The sequence below is a fragment of the Thalassophryne amazonica genome, chromosome 1 (genome assembly GCF_902500255.1).
Source record: "Thalassophryne amazonica chromosome 1, fThaAma1.1, whole genome shotgun sequence".
Taxonomy (NCBI): domain Eukaryota; kingdom Metazoa; phylum Chordata; class Actinopteri; order Batrachoidiformes; family Batrachoididae; genus Thalassophryne; species Thalassophryne amazonica.
Genome location: NC_047103.1, coordinates 15,519,822 through 15,539,206, shown reverse-complemented (window position 1 = coordinate 15,539,206; position 19,385 = coordinate 15,519,822). Strand labels below are relative to the sequence as shown.

The 19,385-nt window shown below is 47.9% G+C and overlaps 2 protein-coding genes across 2 annotated transcripts in view; one reads left to right on the top strand and one right to left on the bottom strand.

Annotated features, from left to right (window-relative positions):
- cnksr2a (connector enhancer of kinase suppressor of Ras 2a) overlaps positions 1-19,385 on the top strand; it is a 184,965-nt gene that overhangs the window by 141,754 nt on the left and 23,826 nt on the right. The gene's annotated exons all lie outside the window — the stretch shown is intronic.
- Positions 622-2,517, bottom strand: LOC117506471 (kelch-like protein 34). Its single transcript, XM_034165970.1, has one exon. It carries the CDS (start codon positions 2,515-2,517, stop codon positions 733-735), a length of 1,785 nt encoding a protein of 594 aa, XP_034021861.1. The 3' UTR covers positions 622-732.

Sequence of the window (19,385 nt, the reverse complement as noted above, 5' to 3'; positions counted from 1 at the left end):
CTAACAAAATATTCAACTTCTACACTCTAAGAAATGAAACACATGGGTTTTAAATGTAATTAATACTATTATTTTCAATATACTTGCAATTGTTAATTTTGGGGATTTAAGTAATAATGTTTCATTTGATTTAATTAATTTCAACTACAATATTGTTTTGCACTTAATTGACAATGTTATGTGGAAAATGTTACCTTAATGTTATCAATTAAATTAAATGTTTTATTTCTTAGAGTGTAATAACTTATTTTGAATTTTAAAAAAGCATTTTTTTTTTACCTTAATTTTTTTTTTAGTTCTGTCAACTTATTCAGGTTCACACTGGTACCCATGTGGATTAACTTCATGGAATGTGGCTCCTCATTGGGAAAATCCTGTGACTCTCTCAGTCATGGTGGTGTTCTGATGATTCGTTGCAAAATGTGTGGTACTGTATCGTTAACCAGTGTAGCATAAATTTGTTGAAAAATGACAAACATGCATGTTGTGCCACTTTCATATTTTGTGTTGACAAACTGTAAAAAAAAAAAAAGCCAAAATAGTACATTTGGAAAAACAAAATTGTTGATGCTATAATGGTAAAACATCCTGTGGTTTGTTTGGTTGTTAAATTTGTAATACTGACAAACTGCTTTTTTTTAAAAAATTGTGCAGTTCCCTTGTGGGTTTGAGGCTACCTTTCATTGAGTTGAGTCTTCTTACTTTAGTTCATGTTCCCACTTTGTGTGCCCTTTAGTCTGGCACGAGCAGCAGCGTGCACTCGGTCCCCGTGAGAGGTCTGGGCAGTTGACAGATCTCCCTCCAGTGGTCTTTCTTCGTATCATATTCCAACACACTCTTCACTGTCACCTCTTGCCCTTCGCTCCACCGCCTCCCTCCAAATACCAGCAGGCTCCCAGATGGCGTCGAGGCTATCCCGTAGGTGAATGAACCAATGAGAAGCGGCAGGAGGCGGGTCCAGTGGTCTGACTTTGAATCGTACCGTTCAATATCGCAGAATGGCTCATACCTGCCTAAGAGGGCGTAGATCCAGCCGTGGGCTGTGGCCATTCGGTGACCGAACCTGGCGATGGACATGGAGGCCTTCTTCTCCCAGACTCTGGCTTTTAGGTCCCAGAACAGGACTTCCTTTGTGAACTCACGCAGATCGCCATGGATGCTGCCGCTGTTGCCTGGGAGACCGCCTGACACATAGATGCTTCCGTCAAGCACTGCAGAAGCATGGCCATAAAGGGGGCGTGGCATCGAGGCCCCTCTCCTCCACGTTCCCGTGGCCATGTCGTAAAACTCAACCGTACCCACAGAGGTGTGTGCGTTGTTGTCGGGTTCTGTTTGACATCCGCCCACAACATAAATAAAATCCCCCACAATGCAGCAGGTGAACTGAGCCCGTTCCTCCAGCATGGACTCCACCTGCTCCCAACAGTCAAAACGAGGATCGTAGCGCCACACCTGGTTGGATGTTGTCGCGGTGACAGTCTTCTTCCCATCCTCATCACCTTCTCTCACCTCCTCTCCCCCGAGCACAAACAGGAAGCCTCCCACCGAACACACGCAGTGATTTCTCAATCGCCGTGGGAGACCGCCACTCAGAGAGGAAAACTTTCTTTTTCTGATATCAAAGGTCAGTATCTCCTGTTCTGGCCAATCAGGACTGGTCCCTCCACCTACAAGCAGGACACGATTGGTCGATGCTCTGACTGACGACTGTCGGCTCTGCCTGATTGGCTGAGCTGAGCCCAGATTGTGATACTCCAAGGCACGTGTCAGATGACTTCTTATCAGAGGTGTGGCCATCACCCTGTGGGCATGGCACAGGTTTGTGAGGTCAGATGCGGTGACCAATCCAAAGCGCAGGTGACTCAGGAGAAGATTGGATCTCAGCAAAGGGAGGGGTCCATTCTCATCCAGCCAATCCAGAGCAAGTTTTACTAGCTCTACCTCCTTGACACCGGGCATGTCTTCGGCATCCAGCACCGCCATCAGTGACTGGAAGTTCAGTCCGAGAAGTCCGTCCCTGTTTTCCTTCAGTAACCTCCCCATCTCCATGGAAATGGTTTGATTTGCAGCATGGAGCGCATTTGGAAGGGCGTGACGCTCCGCCAGGTTAGCATAGCAGCAGCAGTTCTCGGCACTCAGCCTGTCAGTAATAAAGCGCTCGCATATCGACACAGCCGTCTCCACCTGCAAGTAACGGGCGGTTTCCAAGACAGCAGGAAGTGTGAGCGGTGATATGTTGAGCCAGCCAGAATACAGGAAGTCCAGAATGGCCTCTAAACCCTTAGGTGTTAGCACTGTGAGGCTAATGGATGTTGCTAATCTCTCAGCGGTAGTCTCTCCAAACAGCGCCCAAAAATAATCACTGGAGCCGGCCAAAAGGGCGCGATGACACGGGAACGATACGCCGCCGGCCTCCAAGACGACATCACACATCCTGCTCTCGGAGCGCAGGCGCTGGAACCTGGCGAGAAGCCCAGTTCTGTAACAGGAACTGTAGAGGAGGCAGTAGTTCTCCATGCAAACAAATCCGCACAAAAAATGGAGGTAAAGGTGATGAAGCAACAGTTAAGACAAAAAGGTCAGTGAAAAGCAGCACATAGTGCACAAAGGAGTCAGGCGGTAGCAGACAACCAGGCGAATGAGCTCTCGAGGCTTCACAATCTGTGTTTTTGTCTCACAGCGGCGGCCATGTGACATGCTAGCATCCTGAAAGCAAGTTTATGCAGCTACCCCCCTCCCCCACTACCCAAAATGCACAATCCTGTGTGCCGCCCCCGGCCTGTATGCAGGAATCATCCCAAAGCCTTCCATCTGTCTCTCCAATGTTGTCTTTGTGTTTGTTAGCTGCCCTTCTCTCTGTGTCCGTGTGGGAGTATCACCCAAACGCATCACACACACACGCTCCAACCCAAAGCACGTTAAACACACACACATACATGGAGGCTGGCAGGCTTCAGCCTCGATCCCCGCGGATGAACTCACTGGTAAATAAATAAAACCGCTAGTCCACAACCAAGATTCCAGGGCCTATCTGGACCCTCATCGCCATGGTGACGGGAATAGAAACACAGGCACAGCCAGGCACAAGTTAGCTCAGCGGATCAGCGAGAGGTTTGTGTCAAAGCAGCGGAGGTTTTGCAGTTTACACGTGTCAGAAGTAGTACTGAGCCGTGGCCTTTTAGCAAGGCATTTCACCTTAGCGTGACCTGGACCACTTCAAAGTAAGGTGTTGAAAACGTACTGCTAAAAAAAAAAAAAAAAAAAAAAAAAACAGTCTGAGAGGCTAATCAACCAACTTACAAATTCTATCAACCTGTTTAGTAAATAATGTTCATATTTTAGCTGAGGAAGTGTTTCTGAAAAACATTTTGGATGTTGTTTATTCAACCCTTAATTGGAGTAAAGTGGTATAGAAAATGAATAAATGAATGTTGTTTTGTTTCGTTAGCAGGATTTCAATGGAGTAAACTTTCATTCACTGCACTGTAAAAAATTTGACCAATGGTTACTTTAAAAATTGTGGCAACAAAGTGACATAATATAATTGAATCGATTTTAAGTTGTAGAATTTTGATTAAAAAGCATTGAATACATTAACTAAACTTGTGTTGGATTTAGTAATAGCACACCAAATGATGTGTTATATCGCCAAACAATGTTTAGTAAATCTTAGTCATTTTCTCAAAGAAAGCATGTGGCGTAGGATTTACCCCAGCTGCCCTTTCTGACGCAACTCCACATTACATGTAGAAATGTGGCAGGGGTGAGGTTTGAACCAGGAACCTTCCACACTGGCACCAAGCGCACTAACCACTTGGCCACCACCCCCCTGCACAACTCATATTCTAGCACACTGTTGCACATTTACACGACCTTACACTTAAGTAAACTGCAGTTTACTTACATTTAGTCACTATATTGAATATGTCAACAAAATGACATTCAATATTATTGAACAGATTTAATGTCTTGTGATACAAATTAAACAATTAATTTACAGCACAGATAAATAAGAACAACAGTGTAAATGTGTTGAATTAAGCAACAGTGTGCTAGAATATGTGTACTTGGTGTCAGTGCTGAAGGCTCCTGGTCTTTAAAAAAAGTGACATTTCTGTGCTGGTTTGTCAGAAGACACATGGGAGACTTAAATGTAAATTTGTCTGTTTTCTCATAATAAAAAAAATGTTGTTCTATGTTTCAGTCTAACATGAAGCTGTGATTGGTGATGCAACGGACAAAAGACAAAAGTTGTCCAATTCCCAGTGTTGCTAATCACAACTACAGGAGCCTATAACCACGATACCCCCCCCCCCCAGCTCATTCCATTAAATATATATATATATATATATATATATATATATATATATATATATATATATATATATATATATATATATATATATATATATATATATATATATGTATGTATATACGAGGGCTGTCAATAAAGTTACGGTCCTTTTTATTTTTTTCAAAAACTATATGGATTTCATTCATATGTTTTTACGTCAGACATGCTTGAACCCTCGTGCGCATGCGTGAGTTTTTCCACGCCTGTCGGTGACGTCATTCGCCTGTGAGCACTCCTTGTGGGAGGAGTCGTCCAGCCCCTCGTCGGAATTTCTTTGTCTGAGAAGTTGCTGAGAGACTGGCGCGTTGTTTGATCAAAATTTTTTCTAAACCTGTGAGACACATCGAAGTGGACACGGTTCGAAAAATTAAGCTGGTTTTCAGTGAAAATTTTAACGGCTGATGAGAGATTTTGAGGTGATACTGTCGCTTTAAGGACTTTTCACGGTGCGAGACGTCGCGCTGCGCTCTCAGGCGGCGTCATCAGCCTGTTCAAGCTGAAAACCTCCACATTTCAGGCTCTATTGATCCAGGACGTCGTGAGAGAACAGAGAAGTTTCAGAAGAAGTCGGTTTCAGCATTTTATCCGGATATTCCACTGTTAAAGGAGATTTTTTTAATGAAAGACGTGCGGACGGGTCCGCGCGTCGGGACGCAGCCGCCGCGGCGCTCCGCCACAGGAAAAACACCTCTGTTGAAAGCCTTAAGGACAAGTTGGAACATGTCCTGCCTGTTAAACAATTTCTCATATACTCACTCCACTGAAAGCCATCAAAAGCCGCCTGGATTTTACAAATGGTTATCAACACAGAGGTGTTTTTCCTGTGCCGCCGCACCGCGTCGGCTGCGTCCCGACGCGCGGATCCGTCCGCACGTCTTTCATTAAAAAAATCTCCTTTAACAGTGGAATATCCGGATAAAATGCTGAAACCGACTTCTTCTGAAACTTCTCTGTTCTCTCACGACGTCCTGGATCAACAGAGCCTGAAATGTGGAGGTTTTCAGCTTGAACAGGCTGATGACGCCGCCTGAGAGCGCTGAGTGACGTCTCGCACCGTGAAAAGTCCTTAAAGCGACAGAATCACCTCAAAATCTCTCATCAGCTGTTAAAATTTTCACTGAAAACCAGCTTAATTTTTCGAACCATGTCCACTTCGATGTGTCTCACATGTTTAGAAAAAATTTTGATCAAACAACGCGCCAGTCTCTCAGCAACTTCTCAGACAAAGGAATTCCGACAAGGGTCTGGACGACTCCTCCCACAAGGAGTGCTCACAGGCGAATGACGTCACCGACAGGCGTGGAAAAACTCACGCATGCGCACGAGGGTTCAAGCATGTCTGACGTAAAAACATATGAATGAAATCCATATAGTTTTTGAAAAAAATAAAAAGGACTGTTACTTTATTGACAGCCCTCGTATATATATATACGAGGTCTGTTAGAAAAGTATCCAACCTTTTTATTTTTTTCAAAAACCATATGGATTTGAATCACGTGTGATTGCATCAGCCAAGCTTGAACCTTCGTGCGCATGCGTGAGTTTTTTCACGCCTGTCGGTTGCGTCATTCGCCTGTGAGCAGACTTTGAGTGAGGTGTGGTCCACCCCTCTCGTCTATTTTTTATTGCGAATAAATGTCTGAACGATTTGGAGCTTTGCTGCATCAATTGTTTTCCAGAAACTGTGAGAGACCTCCAGGTGGACACCGTTCAGAAAATTAATATGGCTTTCAGGGACGATTTTATGGGGATTACACAGATTAAGGAGTGATCCAGATGGTTTAAAGACCGCCCACAACTGCTGAGAGCGCGGCGCGCTCCCAGCCCCCATTGACAGGCTGACACCCCGCTGGAACAACCAGATCATTTCCAACGTGAAGGCTTTGTTGATCCGGGACCTCGTCTGACTTTCACAAAAAGGCTGAAGATGTGGACATCAGCACTTTTTCTGGCACATTCCACCATTACAGGAGTTTTTTTCATGGAAAGAAAAGCAGAGGGACGCGTCACAGAGCCGTTCATTACACGGGACAAAACCACCTCGGTGTTGGTCTCACAGGACGGCTTAAAGGTGGATTTCAGATGGATTCCAGTTGCTTTTCAGTCGTGTGATTATCCGATTGTGATTGTGCATGAGCTGGACCTGCCCCTGATGCAATCACACGTGATTCAAATCCATATGGTTTTTGAAAAAAATAAAAAGGTCGGATACTTTTCTAACAGACCTCATATATATATATATATATATATAAAAATATATATATATATATATATATATACATTAGTGTTCAGAATAATAGTAGTGCTATGTGACTAAAAAGATTAATCCAGGTTTTGAGTATATTTCTTATTGTTACATGGGAAACAAGGTACCAGTAGATTCAGTAGATTCTCACAAATCCAACAAGACCAAGCATTCATGATATGCACACTCTTAAGGCTATGAAATTGGGCTATTAGTAAAAAAAGTAGAAAAGGGGGTGTTCACAATAATAGTAGTGTGGCATTCAGTCAGTGAGTTTGTCAATTTTGTGGAACAAAAAGGTGTGAATCAGGTGTCCCCTATTTAAGGACGAAGCCAGCACCTGTTGAACATGCTTTTCTCTTTGAAAGCCTGAGGAAAATGGGATGTTCAAGATATTGTTCAGAAGAACAGCGTAGTTTGATTAAAAAGTTGATTGGAGAGGGGAAAACTTATAGGCAGGTGCAAAAAATTATAGGCTGTTCATCTACAATGATCTCCAATGCTTTAAAATGGACAAAAAAAAAAAAAAAAACAAGATGCGTGGAAGAAAATGGAAAACAACCATCAAAGTGGATAGAAGAATAACCAGAATGGCAAAGGCTCACCCATTGATCAGCTCCAGGATGATCAAAGACAGTCTGGAGTTACAAGCTCCAAGTGCTGTGACAGTTAGAAGACACCTCTGTGAAGCTAATTTATTTGCAAGAATCCCCCGCAAAGTCCCTCTGTTAAATAAAAGACATGTGCAGAAGAGGTTACAATTTGCCAAAGAACACATCAACTGGCCTAAAGAGAAATGGAGGAAATTTTTGTGGACTGATGAGAGTAAAACTGTTCTTTTTGGGTCCAAGGGCCACAGACAGTTTGTGAAATGACCCCCAAACTCTGAATTCAAGCCACAGTTCACAGTGAAGACAGTGAAGCATGGTGTTGCAAGCATCATGATATGGGCATGTTTCTCCTACTATGGTGTTGGGCCTATATATCGCATACCAGGTATCATGGATCAGTTTGGATATGTCAGAATACTTGAAGAGGTCATGTTGCCTTATGCAAAGACATGCCCTTGAAATGGGTGTTTCAACAAGACAGTGACCCCAAGCACACTAGTAAACCAGCAAAATCTTGGTTCCAAACCAACAAAATTAATGTCTCGCAGATGTAAAGAAATCATGAAAAACTGTGGTTATGAATCAAATCAAATCAAATCAATTTTATTTATATAGCGCCAAATCACAACAAACAGTTGCCCCAAGGCGCTTTATATTGTAAGGCAAGGCCATACAATAATTACAGAAAAACCCCAACGGTCAAAACGACCCCCTGTGAGCAAGTACTTGGCAACAGTGGGAAGGAAAAACTCCCTTTTAACAGGAAGAAACCTCCAGCAGAACCAGGCTCAGGGAGGGGCAGTCTTCTGCTGGGACTGGTTGGGGCTGAGGGAGAGAACCAGGAAAAAGACATGCTGTGGAGGGGAGCAGAGATCAATCACTAATGATTAAATGTAGAGTGGTGCATACAGAGCAAAAAGAGAAAGAAACACTCAGTGCATCATGGGAACCCCCCAGCAGTCTAAGTCTATAGCAACATAACTAAGGGATGGTTCAGGGTCACCTGATCCAGCCCTAACTATAAGCTTTAGCAAAAAGGAAAGTTTTAAGCCTAATCTTAAAAGTAGAGAGGGTGTCTGTTTCCCTGATCTGAATTGGGAGCTGGTTCCACAGGAGAGGAGCCTGAAAGCTGAAGGCTCTGCCTCCCATTCTACTCTTACAAACCCTAGGAACTACAAGTAAGCCTGCAGTCTGAGAGCGAAGCGCTCTATTGGGGTGATATGGTAATATGAGGTCCCTAAGATAAGATGGGACCTGATTATTCAAAACCTTATAAGTAAGAAGAACAATTTTAAATTCTATTCTAGAATTAACAGGAAGCCAATGAAGAGAGGCCAATATGGGTGAGATATGCTCTCTCCTTCTAGTCCCTGTTAGCACTCTAGCTGCAGCATTTTGAATTAACTGAAGGCTTTTCAGGGAACTTTTAGGACAACCTGATAATAATGAATTACAATAGTCCAGCCTAGAGGAAATAAATTCATGAATTAGTTTTTCAGCATCACTCTGAGACAAGACCTTTCTGATTTTAGAGATATTGCGCAAATGCAAAAAAGCAGTCCTACATATTTGTTTAATATGCGCATTGAATGACATATCCTGATCAAAAATGACTCCAAGATTTCTCACAGTATTACTAGAGGTCAGGGTAATGCCATCCAGAGTAAGGATCTGGTTAGACACCATGTTTCTAAGATTTGTGGGGCCAAGTACAATAACTTCAGTTTTATCTGAGTTTAAAAGCAGGAAATTAGAGGTCATCCATGTTTTTATGTCTGTAAGACAATCCTGCAGTTTAGCTAATTGGTGTGTGTCCTCTGGCTTCATGGATAGATAAAGCTGGGTATCATCTGTGTAACAATGAAAATTTAAGTAATGCCATCTAATAATACTGCCTAAGGGAAACATGTATAAAGTGACTAAAATTGGTCCTAGCACAGAACCTTGGGGAACTCCATAATTAACCTTAGTCTGTGAAGAAGATTCCCCATTTACATGAACAAATTGTAATCTATTAGATAAATATGATTCAAACCACTGCAGCGCAGTGCCTTTAATACCTATGGCATGCTCTAATCTCTGTAATAAAATTTTATGGTCAACAGTATCAAAAGCAGCACTGAGGTCTAACAGAACAAGCACAGAGATGAGTCCACTGTCTGAGGCCATAAGAAGATCATTTGTAACCTTCACTAATGCTGTTTCTGTACTATGATGAATTCTAAAACCTGACTGAAACTCTTCAAATAGACCATTCCTCTGCAGATGATCAGTTAGCTGTTTTACAACTACCCTTTCAAGAATTTTTGAGAGAAAAGGAAGGTTGGAGATTGGCCTATAATTAGCCAAGATAGCTGGGTCAAGTGATGGCTTTTTAAGTAATGGTTTAATTACTGCCACTGTAAAAGCCTGTGGTACATAGCCAACTAATAAAGATAGATTGATCATATTTAAGATTGAAGCATTAATTAATGGTAGGGCTTCCTTGAGCAGCCTGGTAGGAATGGGGTCTAATAGACATGTTGATGGTTTGGAGGAAGTAACTAATGAAAATAACTCAGACAGAACAATCGGAGAGAAAGAGTCTAACCAAATACCGGCATCACTGAAAGCAGCCAAAGATAACGATACGTCTTTGGGATGGTTATGAGTAATTTTTTCTCTAATAGTTAAAATTTTATTAGCAAAGAAAGTCATGAAGTCATTACTAGTTAAAGTTAAAGGAATACTCAGCTCAATAGAGCTCTGACTCTTTGTCAGCCTGGCTACAGTGCTGAAAAGAAACCTGGGGTTGTTCTTATTTTCTTCAATTAGTGATGAGTAGTAAGATGTCCTAGCTTTACGGAGGGCTTTTTTATAGAGCAGCAGACTCTTTTTCCAGGCTAAGTGAAGATCTTCTAAATTAGTGAGACGCCATTTCCTCTCCAACTTACTCTCCGAGTTTGTGAGTTATACCACGTAGTCAGGCACTTCTGATATAAAGCTCTCTTTTTCAGAGGAGCTACAGCATCCAAAGTTGTCTTCAATGAGGATGTAAAACTATTGACGAGATACTCTATCTCACTTACAGAGTTTAGGTAGCTACTCTGCACTGTGTTGGTATATGGCATTAGAGAACATAAAGAAGGAATCATATCCTTAAACCTAGTTACAGCGCGTTCTGAAAGACCTTTAGTGTAATGAAACTTATTCCCCACTGCTGGGTAGTCCATCAGAGTAAATGTAAATGTTATTAAGAAATGATCAGACAGAAGGGAGTTTTCAGGGAATACTGTTAAGTCTTCAATTTCCATACCATAAGTCAGAACAAGATCTAAGATATGATTAAAGTGGTGGGTGGACTCATTTACATTTTGAGCAAAGCCAATTGAGTCTAATAATACATTAAATGCAGTGTTGAGGCTGTCATTCTCAGCATCTGTGTGGATGTTAAAATCGCCCACTATAATTATCTTATCTGAGCTAAGCACTAAGTCAGACAAAAGGTCTGAAAATTCACAGAGAAACTCGCAGTAACGACCAGGTGGACGATAGATAATAACAAATAAAACTGGTTTTTGGGACTTCCAATTTGGATGGACAAGACTAAGAGTCAAGCTTTCAAATGAATTAAAGCTCTGTCTGGGTTTTTGATTAATTAATAAGCTGGAATGGAAGATTGCTGCTAATCCTCCGCCTCGGCCCGTGCTATGAGCGTTCTGGCAGTTAGTGTGACTCGGGGGTGTTGACTCATTTAAAGTAACATTTTCATCCTGCTGTAACCAGGTTTCTGTAAGGCAGAATAAATCAATATGTTGATCAATTATTATATCATTTACTAACAGGGACTTAGAAGAGAGAGACCTAATGTTTAATAGACCACATTTAACTGTTTTAGTCTGTGGTGCAGTTGAAGGTGCTGTATTATTTTTTCTTTTTGAATTTTTTCTTGTGAAAGTGTAGGAACACGGACCCACAACAGGGGGCGCAAATGAACGGACAATGGAGTAAGTCAAAATAACAACGCTTTACTGTTGTGAATGTGCACAACGAATACAACCAATCACGGAAATGGACAACAGTCAATTCACAAAAGTGTCGTGTGGGCAGGCTCGAAGATAGGAGACGCCTCTCCAAGGTAAGACCGGAACCACACGGCTTCCTCTGCCACAGGACCCCGGGAATACTGGAGCCGCCAAGTCCCGAACTCCCAGGTGGCCACTGCCTCCGCGTGTCGGACCTGGTACTGCTGGCGAGGAACAAAGAACAGTTAAATGGGGGCGCATTTGCACCCAGGACTCCGAACAGCAGGGAAGTTACCTCCACCTCTCGTTGGAACAGTAATCCACAAACTAAGCACAAATCCAAAAGGATACACTCCGTCAGCTTTGATACGTTACCTCTCAGGTAGAAACGATATCTCGGCAATGAGGTGGAGATGCCGTCCTGCTGATATACCCCACTGATGATTGCTGTCAGCTGTCTCAGGTGATGGGTGACAGCTGTCACCTTGGCTGCTCCCGTGAGGCGGCGGCGCCCTCTGGTGCCTGGAGCCCGCACTCCAGGCAGGGCGCCCTCTGGTGGTGGTGGGCCAGCAGTACCTCCTCTTCAGCGGCCCACACAACAGGACCCCCCCCTCAACGGGCGCCTCCTGGCGCCCGACCGGGCTTGTCCGGGTGGCGACGGTAGAAGTCGGCCAGGAGGGCCGGGTCCAGGATGAAGCTCTTCTTCACCCAGGAGCGTTCTTCGGGACCGTACCCCTCCCAGTCCACCAGATATTGAAAGCCCCGGCCCATCCGTCGGACGTCCAACAACCGGCGCACTGTCCAAGCCGGCTCGCCATCGATGATCCGGGCAGGAGGTGGTGCCGGACCGGGTGTACAGAGGGGCGAGGTGTGATGGGGCTTGATCTTTGACACATGAAATACTGGATGGATCCGCAGTGAGGCTGGAAGCCGAAGCCTCGCTGCGGCGGGATTGATGACCTTGAGAATCTTAAACGGACCTATGTATCTGTCTTGCAGTTTTGGGGAGGCCACTCGCAGTGGAATGTCCTTGGTGGACAACCACACTTCCTGCCCGGGGCGATACGTAGGGGCCGGGGTCCGCCGCCGGTCTGCATGGGTCTTCGCCCTCATGCGGGCCTTCAACAAAGCAGAACGGGCGGCACGCCACACCCGACGGCACTTCCGCAGGTGGGCCTGGACCGAGGGCACACCGACCTCTCCCTCAACCACCGGGAATAATGGGGGCTGATACCCCAAACACACCTCAAAGGGGGAGAGGCCGGTGGCTGATGACACTTGACTGTTGTGGGCGTACTCGATCCAGGCCAGATGAGTACTCCAGGTCGCCGGGTGCGCAGCTGTCACACAACGTAGTGTTTGCTCCATTTCTTGATTGGCCCGCTCTGCTTGCCCGTTGGTCTGGGGGTGATACCCGGATGAGAGACTGACCGTGGCCCCCAGTTCCCGGCAAAAGCTCCTCCAGACGTGCGAGGAGAACTGGGGACCGCGATCGGAGACGATGTCTGATGGTATCCCATGCAGGCGGACGACGTGGTGGACCAGGAGGTCCGCTGTCTCCTGGGCCGTTGGGAGCTTCGGGAGGGCCACGAAGTGGGCCGCCTTGGAGAATTGGTCCACTATCGTGAGGATGACGGTGTTTCCCTGGGACGGCGGGAGGCCCGTGACAAAATCCAGGCCGATGTGGGACCAGGGGCGATGAGGCATGGGCAGCGGCTGTAGCAGTCCCGGAGCCTTGCGATGGTCGGCCTTGCCCCTGGCGCAGGTGGTACAGGCCTGGATATAGTCCCGGATGTCGGCCTCCAGGGACTCCCACCAGAAGCGCTGCCGGACAACTGCCACGGTTCTTCGCACCCCTGGATGACAGGAGAGCTTAGAGCCGTGACAGAAGTCCAGGACTGCAGCTCTTGCTTCTGGTGGGACGTAAAGTCTGTTCTTTGGTCCAGTCCCGGGGTCCGGGCTTCGTGCCAGGGCCTCCCGGACGGTTCTCTCTACGTCCCAGGTGAGGGTGGCCACGATAGTGGACTCCGGGATGATGGGTTCCGGTGGATCCGACAACTCCGTTTTGACCTCGTCTTCGTGTACCCGGGACAAGGCATCCGATTTCTGGTTCTTGGTCCCGGGCCGGTAGGTGATGCGGAAGTCAAAACGGCCGAAGAACAGTGACCAGCGGGATTGCCTGGGATTCAGCCGCTTGGCGGTCCTGATATATTCCAGGTTCCGGTGGTCAGTGAAAACCGTGAATGGCATGGAAGTTCCCTCCAACAGGTGTCTCCACTCTTCAAGAGCCTCTTTCACCGCAAGGAGTTCTCGGTTGCCGACGTCATAGTTCCGTTCAGCCGGGGTCAACCTGCGGGAAAAATAGGCACACGGATGAAGGACCTTATCGGTCTTCCCACTCTGGGACAGCACAGCTCCTATCCCTGAGTCTGAGGCATCCACTTCAACCACTAACTGGCGACTAGGATCGGGCTGCACCAGAACGGGTGCAGACAAGAAGCGCCGTTTCAACTCCTTGAACGCGGCATCGCAACGATCCGACCAGGTGAAGGGGACTTTTGGTGAGGTCAGGGCTGTCAGGGGGCTAACAACCTGACTGTAGCCCTTAATGAACCTCCTGTAGAAATTCGCAAAGCCGAGGAACTGTTGCAGCTTCCTACGGCTTGTGGGTTGGGGCCAGTCTCTCACCGCCGCAACCTTGGCCGGATCAGGAGCGACGGAGTTGGGGGAGATGATGAACCCCAGGAAGGACAAAGAAGTGCGGTGAAACTCACACTTCTCGCCCTTAACAAACAGCCGGTTCTCCAATAACCGCTGCAGGACCTGACGTACATGTCGGACATGGGTCTCAGGATCCGGAGAAAAGATGAGTATGTCGTCAAGATATACGAAGACGAATCGGTGCAGGAAGTCCCGCAAGACATCATTAACTAATGCTTGGAACGTCGCGGGAGCGTTGGTAAGACCGAACGGCATGACCAGGTACTCAAAATGACCTAACGGGGTGTTAAATGCCGTCTTCCACTCGTCTCCCTTCCGGATCCGAACCAGGTGATACGCATTCCTAAGATCAAGCTTGGTGAATATCTTGGCTCCATGCAGGGGCGTGAACACCGAATCCAACAAGGGTAAGGGGTATCGGTTACGAACCGTGATTTCGTTCAGCCCCCTGAAATCGATGCATGGACGTAATCCGCCATCCTTTTTCCCCACAAAAAAGAAACCCGCACCCATCGGGGAGGTGGAATTCCGGATCAACCCGGCAGCCAAAGAGTCCCGGATGTAGGTCTCCATTGATTCGCGTTCAGGTCGTGAGAGGTTGTACAGCCTACTGGATGGGAACTCAACGCCTGGAACCAAATCAATGGCACAATCATACGGGCGGTGCGGGGGAAGGGTGAGCGCCAGATCCTTGCTAAACACCTCTGCAAGGTCATGGTACTGCACCGGCACCGTCCCTAGATTGGGCGGGACTCTGACCTCCTCCCTGGCCTGGGAACCGGGAGGAACCGAGGAACCTAAACATACCCGATGGCAGGTTTCGCTCCACTGAACCACTACCCCGGACGGCCAATCGATCCGGGGATTTTGTTTCAACATCCAGGGGAAACCTAAAATCACACGGGAGGTGGCCGGAGTCACGAAAAACTCGATCTCCTCCCGGTGATTCCCCGACACCACCAGAGTTACTGGTGGTGTCTTGTGATTGGAGGGAGTAGGGAGCCATCTAGCGCCCGTACCTGCACAGGCGAGGTAAGCGCCACCAGAGGGAACCCTATCTCCCTGGCCCATTGGCTGTCTAGCAAATTCCCTTCTGAGCCCGTGTCCACCAGTGCTGGGGCCTTTAGGGTTAAATCCTCATAAAGGATTGTAACTGGGAGTCGTGTGGCGATGTGAGTGTGTCCCACGTGAATGTCTCGGCCCACCCCTAGCCCAGTTTCTAGGGGCGGGCGTTGGTGTTTAACCGCTCGGGGCAGTCTCTTAATTGATGCTCAATCGAGCCACAAACAAAACACGCCCCGCGGGCCAGCCTCCTTTGTGTACCCGGTGCCCTAAATGTTGCCCTACTCGTGTCCATAGCTTCGTCAGCAGGGGGGGCTGTAACCGCACGGAGCGCAGGGGCCGTGGAGCGTGGGGAGGGCGGAACGCGGTCGGAACCGGAAGGGAGAGGGACGACGCGTGCCTGGCCACGCCCTTCGTCTCGTTCCCGACGGCGCTCATCTAACCGATTGTCTAATCGTATGACAAGATCGATGAGCCCATCTAAATCCCGCAGTTCGTCCTTAGCCACCAGGTGCTCCTTGAGGACCAACGACAGTCCGTTTACGAAGGCGGCGCGGAGGGCAGCGCTATTCCAGCCGGACCTCGCAGCCGCGATGCGGAAGTCGACTGCATAGGCAGCTGCGCTCCGGCGCCCCTGTCTCATTGACAGCAGCACAGCTGAAGCGGTCTCTCCTCTATTAGGATGATCGAACACTGTTCTGAGCTCCCTCACAAACCCATCATATGTCAGAAGGAGCCGTGAACTTTGCTCCCAGAGTGCTGTAGCCCAAGCGCGTGCCTCACCACGAAGCAGATTTATCACATAAGCTACTTTGCTAGCGTCGGTCGTGTACATGACGGGACGCTGTGCGAAGACGAGCGAACACTGCATAAGAAAGTCCGCGCATGTCTCCACACAGCCTCCGTACGGCTCTGGGGGGCTTATGTATGCTTCAGGGGAAGGTGGGAGGGGTCGTTGGACAACCAGTGGAACGTCGCTGTTACGCACAGGGTCGACGGGAGGGAGAGCCGCAGCGGCGCCCGGAGGGCGCGCTTCCACTTGCGCGGCGAGAGCCTCCACCCTGCGGTTCAGGAGGACGTTCTGCTCGGTCATCAAATCCAACCGAGTCGTGAAAGCGGTGAGGATCCGCTGCCACTCACCGATTACCCCTCCTGCGGACGCCTGTGCGCCCTGTTCTTCCATTGGCCGTTCAACAGCCGGTTGACGCCCCTCGGGATCCATGACGCTGGCCGAGATGTCCTGTTGTGAAAGTGTAGGAACACGGACCCACAACAGGGGGCGCAAATGAACGGACAATGGAGTAAGTCAAAATAACAACGCTTTACTGTTGTGAATGTGCACAACGAATACAACCAATCACGGAAATGGACAACAGTCAATTCACAAAAGTGTCGTGTGGGCAGGCTCGAAGATAGGAGACGCCTCTCCAAGGTAAGACCGGAACCACACGGCTTCCTCCGCCACAGGACCCCGGGAATACTGGAGCCGCCAAGTCCCGAACTCCCAGGTGGCCACTGCCTCCGCGTGTCGGACCTGGTACTGCTGGCGAGGAACAAAGAACAGTTAAATGGGGGCGCGTTTGCACCCAGGACTCCGAACAGCAGGGAAGTTACCTCCACCTCTCGTTGGAACAGTAATCCACAAACTAAGCACAAATCCAAAAGGATACACTCCGTCAGCTTTGATACGTTACCTCTCAGGTAGAAACGATATCTCGGCAATGAGGTGGAGATGCCGTCCTGCTGATATACCCCACTGATGATTGCTGTCAGCTGTCTCAGGTGATGGGTGACAGCTGTCACCTTGGCTGCTCCCGTGAGGCGGCGGCGCCCTCTGGTGCCTGGAGCCCGCACTCCAGGCAGGGCGCCCTCTGGTGGTGGTGGGCCAGCAGTACCTCCTCTTCAGCGGCCCACACAACATTTTTATGCTTAAATAGATTTTTACTGGGTATTGGTGGTCTGGGAGAAGGCACCGTCTCTACGGGGATGGGGTAATGAGGGGATGGCAGGGGGAGAGAAGCTGCAGAGAGGTGTGTAAGACTACAACTCTGCTTCCTGGTCCCAACCCTGGATAGTCACGGTTTGGAGGATTTAAGAAAATTGGCCAGATTTCTAGAAATGAGAGCTGCTCCATCCAAAGTGGGATGGATGCCGTCTCTCCTAACAAGACCAGGTTTTCCCCAGAAGCTTTGCCAATTATCTATGAAGCCCACCTCATTTTTTGGACACCACTCAGACAGCCAGCAATTCAAGGAGAACATGCGGCTAAACATGTCACTCCCGGTCCGATTGGGGAGGGGCTCAGAGAAAACTACAGAGTCCGACATTGTTTTTGCAAAGTTACACACCGATTTAATGTTAATTTTAGTGACCTCCGATTGGCGTAACCGGGTGTCATTACTGCCGACGTGAATTACAATCTTACCAAATTTAAGCTTAGCCTTAGCCAGCAGTTTCAAATTTCCTTCAATGTCGCCTGCTCTGGCCCCCGGAAGACAATTGACTATGGTTGCTGGTGTCCCTAACTTCACATTTCTCAAAACAGAGTCGCCAATAACCAGAGTTTGATCCTCAGTGGGTGTGTCGCCGAGTGGGGAAAAACGGTTAGAAATGTGAACGGGTTGGCGGTGTACACGGGGCTTCTGTTTAGGGCTACGCTTCCTCCTCACAGTCACCCAGTCGGTGTTATGTGTCGACGCAGTTTGAGGAGCGAACCTGCGTCAGACAGGACCCAGCACTAAAACTAACCAGAAAGCGGTTCCATCAACAAAAAACAATTTATTTTTCACCTGTGCCTAAATAAATTATACAAAAAAAACCCAACCCAATGTCCTTCAAGAGGAGTGACTGCTGGCACGCTCTCCAGTGTTCATGGGGAGAGAAGTCCGGTGCTCCTGGACTCACTACCATCAGACAGACACCCCCCAGGTGGACACGACAAACTGACTCTCTGTTGAAGCACAGAAGATGTGAGGTACGTTAGCAGTTATAGCAATTTCTTTCACAAAACACATGCTATCAGCAACACATCAAGGTCTGTACTTTTTATCTTTATGCACATGAGCAGCTTCTCACAATAAGTGGAGGATCACTTATCCTGCACGCCACAGCAGTGAGAAGCAAGCCACACCATTCTCATCACAATTTCACGTATACTATGTAGCAAAACATCAAGTTACTATCTACAATTAGTCCAACAGTTAATTACCTTTACTGTGTGCTGACAGCATGTGTCCTCACCCTTCCTTGCTTCACAGGCTTAATGTGTCAAACCCAGGTGCGGTCCTCAGCGTCTCACAAACGAACATCACAAGGTCGAGTTCCCGGCAGTTCTGCTTGATTCACACATGCCTTAAAAGCAGAACGCCATCCAATTATCCGCTACAGCTGAAAGTCTTTAGGGCTGCACGTGAGCACCAGTCCCAGGTGCCTCACATGATATTGACGAGGGTGAGGATTCTTCAGCCAGCACCTTTTTTCCACAGACAAATCAGCTTCCATGCCACCTGAGGAGCAAAGAAAAGAAAACAACACCAAAACCTCCAGCCACACCCCCCAACACACAACAGTACCCCCCCATCAACGGGAAGCCCCCCGGCGACCGACCAGACCAGGACCGAGAACAGCACCTCCCTCCGGGGTCCATACCAGGAAGTAGACAGCACCACGCTCCCAAGGTCCACCACAGACAGCAGGACAGGCACCGCAGCTGGAAGGCCGGCTGGAGTCAACAAAAGCCCCAAAACAAACCCCAACAATCCAACACACACAAAAAAAAACACAAAACCCACTCAACAACCTCCCCAGGGGACCGTCCCATCAAACCCCGGGAAGAAAAGAAATCATCCCAAACACCAAAACCCAACATAGTCCCACAAACACAATATAAACAGAAATACACGAAAGAAAAATAACAAACAACCCTCCCAGAATGACCTGCAAAGACCAACCCCCCCCCAGAAGGCCTTCATCGCCTGTTCCAGGAAGAACAGCCAGAACCAAGATCCCACACAGGTCCCCAGGTGTACATAGAGTAAAACGGCGCCCCCCAGGGGACCGTACCATCAACCCCAGGAGGCGCCCCCCCACAACCCCGGAACCCCAGACCCAGGCACACTCGGCCAGTTAGCCCCAAGCCAATTCCCCCCCAGAGGACCGTCCCATCAACCCTGGAGGCGGAACCCGGAAGGAAACAAAACAAAAGCAAAAATCAACCCCCGGAGGACTACCAAAAACAACCCCGGGGGATGGTAAAACGACTCCAAACCCCGTTACCCTCCCCGGCACCCCGAAAGACCCTAGGTCCCACCCAGAGCCCTTCGGCGGCTCAATAGCAGCGAACCGCTCACAATACTAAGCCGGAGAAGGGAACAGGAAAAAACTAGCCC